This window comes from Sinocyclocheilus anshuiensis, unplaced genomic scaffold (assembly GCF_001515605.1).
Source record: "Sinocyclocheilus anshuiensis isolate Anshui unplaced genomic scaffold, SAMN03320099.WGS_v1.1 scaffold1116, whole genome shotgun sequence".
Lineage (NCBI taxonomy): Eukaryota > Metazoa > Chordata > Actinopteri > Cypriniformes > Cyprinidae > Sinocyclocheilus > Sinocyclocheilus anshuiensis.
This window is the reverse complement of record NW_015548257.1, coordinates 94,356-97,216: the sequence shown is the minus strand read 5'-3', so window position 1 is coordinate 97,216 and position 2,861 is coordinate 94,356. Positions and strand designations below refer to the sequence as shown.

The window sequence follows — 2,861 nt, the reverse complement described above, 5'->3', positions numbered from 1 at the left end:
GTGAGTGAGTGAGTGTGAGTGAGTGTGAGTGTGTGTGAGTGTGTGAGTGCTGATGATGGTCAACACTGCCTTCACTGAATTAGTGCTGTTTACCAGTCACTCATCACTTGTACTGCAGCTGCTAGTGATGTTCTGAAAGCGTTAGACTCCTCAGATCTGCCCTTTGCTGTGTGTGAGGACAGGAAGTGACATCCGACTGCAGTCATGTGATCGCTGCTCCTCTGAGCTCACAGCTGATTGGATTATTTCATATCTGCCCCCTCTAGTGGACATCGATCTCATCACTGACCAGCAGACAAACAAAACACTACTAGTTCAGACAGGAGTAATCAGTACTGGTGCATTACTTACAAATTCACTCAATTACTGATTAAAAATTACATTATAAAAATTAGGTTTTAGTTTATTTTTCTTATATAGCACATTTCCACTGCCACAAGAGCAGCCCAAAGTGCTGTACAATGCAATCAAAAAACCAAACAGAAACAATAACATACACAACATCTAAAAAAGAAAAAAAATGGTATATATTAAGTCTCTCCTAAATCAGACTCAAAAGCCAAGATTTAGAAATGCTTCTTCAAAGCCATTTTTAAAGCGATCAATAGGGAGCATAAGTGAATAAAACCTCAGATTCTTTACTGGATTATGTAGTATAACAAGACCTGACAAATACGAGGGCGCGAGACCATTTAAAATTTTAACAATTATTACTAAGGCCTTGAAATCGATCCGATATCTAACAGGTAACCATTGCAAGGATGCTAAAATTGGAGTTATTCTGTCCCTCTTTCTACTAGCAGTCAATAGCCTAGATGATATAAAAGCATGGATCGTCTCCAAAACTTTGGATGAGAGCACTGGTTTTATCTTAGCTATTAACCTTAAATAGTAGAAACTAGATTTCACCACAGTATTAACTTGTTTTACAAAATTCAACTCTGAATAAAAAAAAAAACACTCAGATTGTGTATGGATGAACATTTCTAGAGAGGGGCCCCAAATAACTAGAAATAAGGGGTGAAGGGCTAAGAATTAATAAAAATTAACAATTAATAAAGGTTAATAATATAATTTTGGACTACTTTTAGATTACGTTTGACTTCCATCATTGATTGCATAGATCATTTTGTAAAATAATAATTTCGGAATAGGGTTGCAAAGGGGTGGAAAATTTCCAGAGAATTTCCGTAAACTTTCCAAAAGTTTCTGAAAATTCCCCAAATATTCCAAAAGGTTAAAAAAAAAAATTCTAAAAATTTTTCCCAAAATTGTCTTAAAAGTTTTGTCAATTTTCCTGAAATTCTCCACCTTTTTGCAATCCTATTTCAGAAAAAAATATATTATATAAAAAAATAAATATAGAAACCATATATCAAGATATAGAAAATAAAAGATAGAGAATATATGAAATTATAAAGAAAAAAATATAGTCCATTTTTATCATGGAAACTGGTGTTTGTGAAGGAACTAAAATAAAAAATATATGAGAGAATAAATAAGTTACGAAACATTTACTGCAATGGTGTGAATAATGTGCAATCATTAAATCAATAAAAAAGTAACTAGTCTAATCGCGTATTATAATCTAATTATGAGCACTTCATTTTTTGGATCTGATGATGTAATCCAGATTAATCCGCTGAGAATAATCCTACAGACCGCAGTGTATACTGTGTGTTTATCTGTGCAGCAGTGAAACAGTTCTCTGTGCTCTGCTCGTCACGTTTAACGACCCTGTGTTTGATTGCAGCACGATGAAGAGAGAGGCGCGGTCTTCATCGCCTGATGACGTCATCATTCTGTCGGACGAGGCGCCCAGTCCACTGGTGAACGGAGGAAATCACGTCAAACAGCTGGACACGGATCTGCTGATGGTAAACACGTGACCTCTGACACGCGTGTTACGGCTCGCTCTCTGTGCCAGATTCATGTATATTTAGTGTATCTCATGTGTAGTGTATGTTCTGTTTCAGAGAAGTTCTCCGGAGGAGCGCGAGCGTGTCGTTAAGCAGCTGAAGGAGGAGCTGCGTTTAGAGGAGGCCAGACTCATCCTGCTCAAGAAACTCAGACAGAGTCACATACACAAAGACTCTGGAGCACAGAAGGTACAAACACACTCTCAGCCTGACCTTCAGTAGCACAGACAGTGACTAGCATGATATAATCATAACCCGCTGTGTTTCTGGATACATTAGTGGATGATGACTGTTATTCGTGGGGAATAACTGTTATAAGGGGAAGTCGTGGCCTAATGGTTAGAGAGTCGGACTCGTAACCCAAAGGTTGTGGGTTCGAGTCTCGTACCGGCAGGGATTGTAGGTGGGGGGAGTGAATGTACAGCGCTCTCTCCCACCTTCAATACCACGACTGAGGTGCCCTTGAGCAAGGCACCGAACCCCCAACTGCTCCCCGGGCGCCGCAGCATAAATGGCTGCCCACTGCTCCGGGTGTGTGTTCACGGTGTGTGTGTGTTCACTGCTGTGTGTGTGCACTTAGGATGGGTTAAATGCAGAGCACTAATTCTGAGTATGGGTCGCCATACTTGGCCACATGTCACTTCACACTCACACACACTTATTCTGTTGTGTCTCGATCAGCCAGCGGCTCCTGTGTCCAGCACTGCTCCTCCTCTGTTCAAGAGATCTGCTGCTGGGAAAACTACAGCACCGGTGAGTCCAACACACACACACACACACACACTCACACACTCACACACACACACACACACACACACACACTCACTCACTCACTCACACACTCTCACACTCACTCACTCTCACACTCACACACACTCTCAAACACTCACACTCTCACTCACTCACTCACTCTCTCACACACACACACACACACACACACAC

General features: G+C 40.7%; 1 protein-coding gene across 1 annotated transcript in view; it reads left to right on the top strand.

The window, feature by feature from the left end:
* Positions 1 to 2,861, top strand: part of LOC107655456 (transcriptional repressor p66-alpha-like) — a 16,225-nt gene that overhangs the window by 643 nt on the left and 12,721 nt on the right. The window contains exons 2-4 of the mRNA XM_016442947.1: positions 1,754 to 1,877; positions 1,977 to 2,108; positions 2,601 to 2,672. Coding sequence (XP_016298433.1) covers positions 1,754 to 1,877; positions 1,977 to 2,108; positions 2,601 to 2,672 — 328 coding nt within the window. The remainder of the gene's footprint in view (positions 1 to 1,753; positions 1,878 to 1,976; positions 2,109 to 2,600; positions 2,673 to 2,861) is intronic.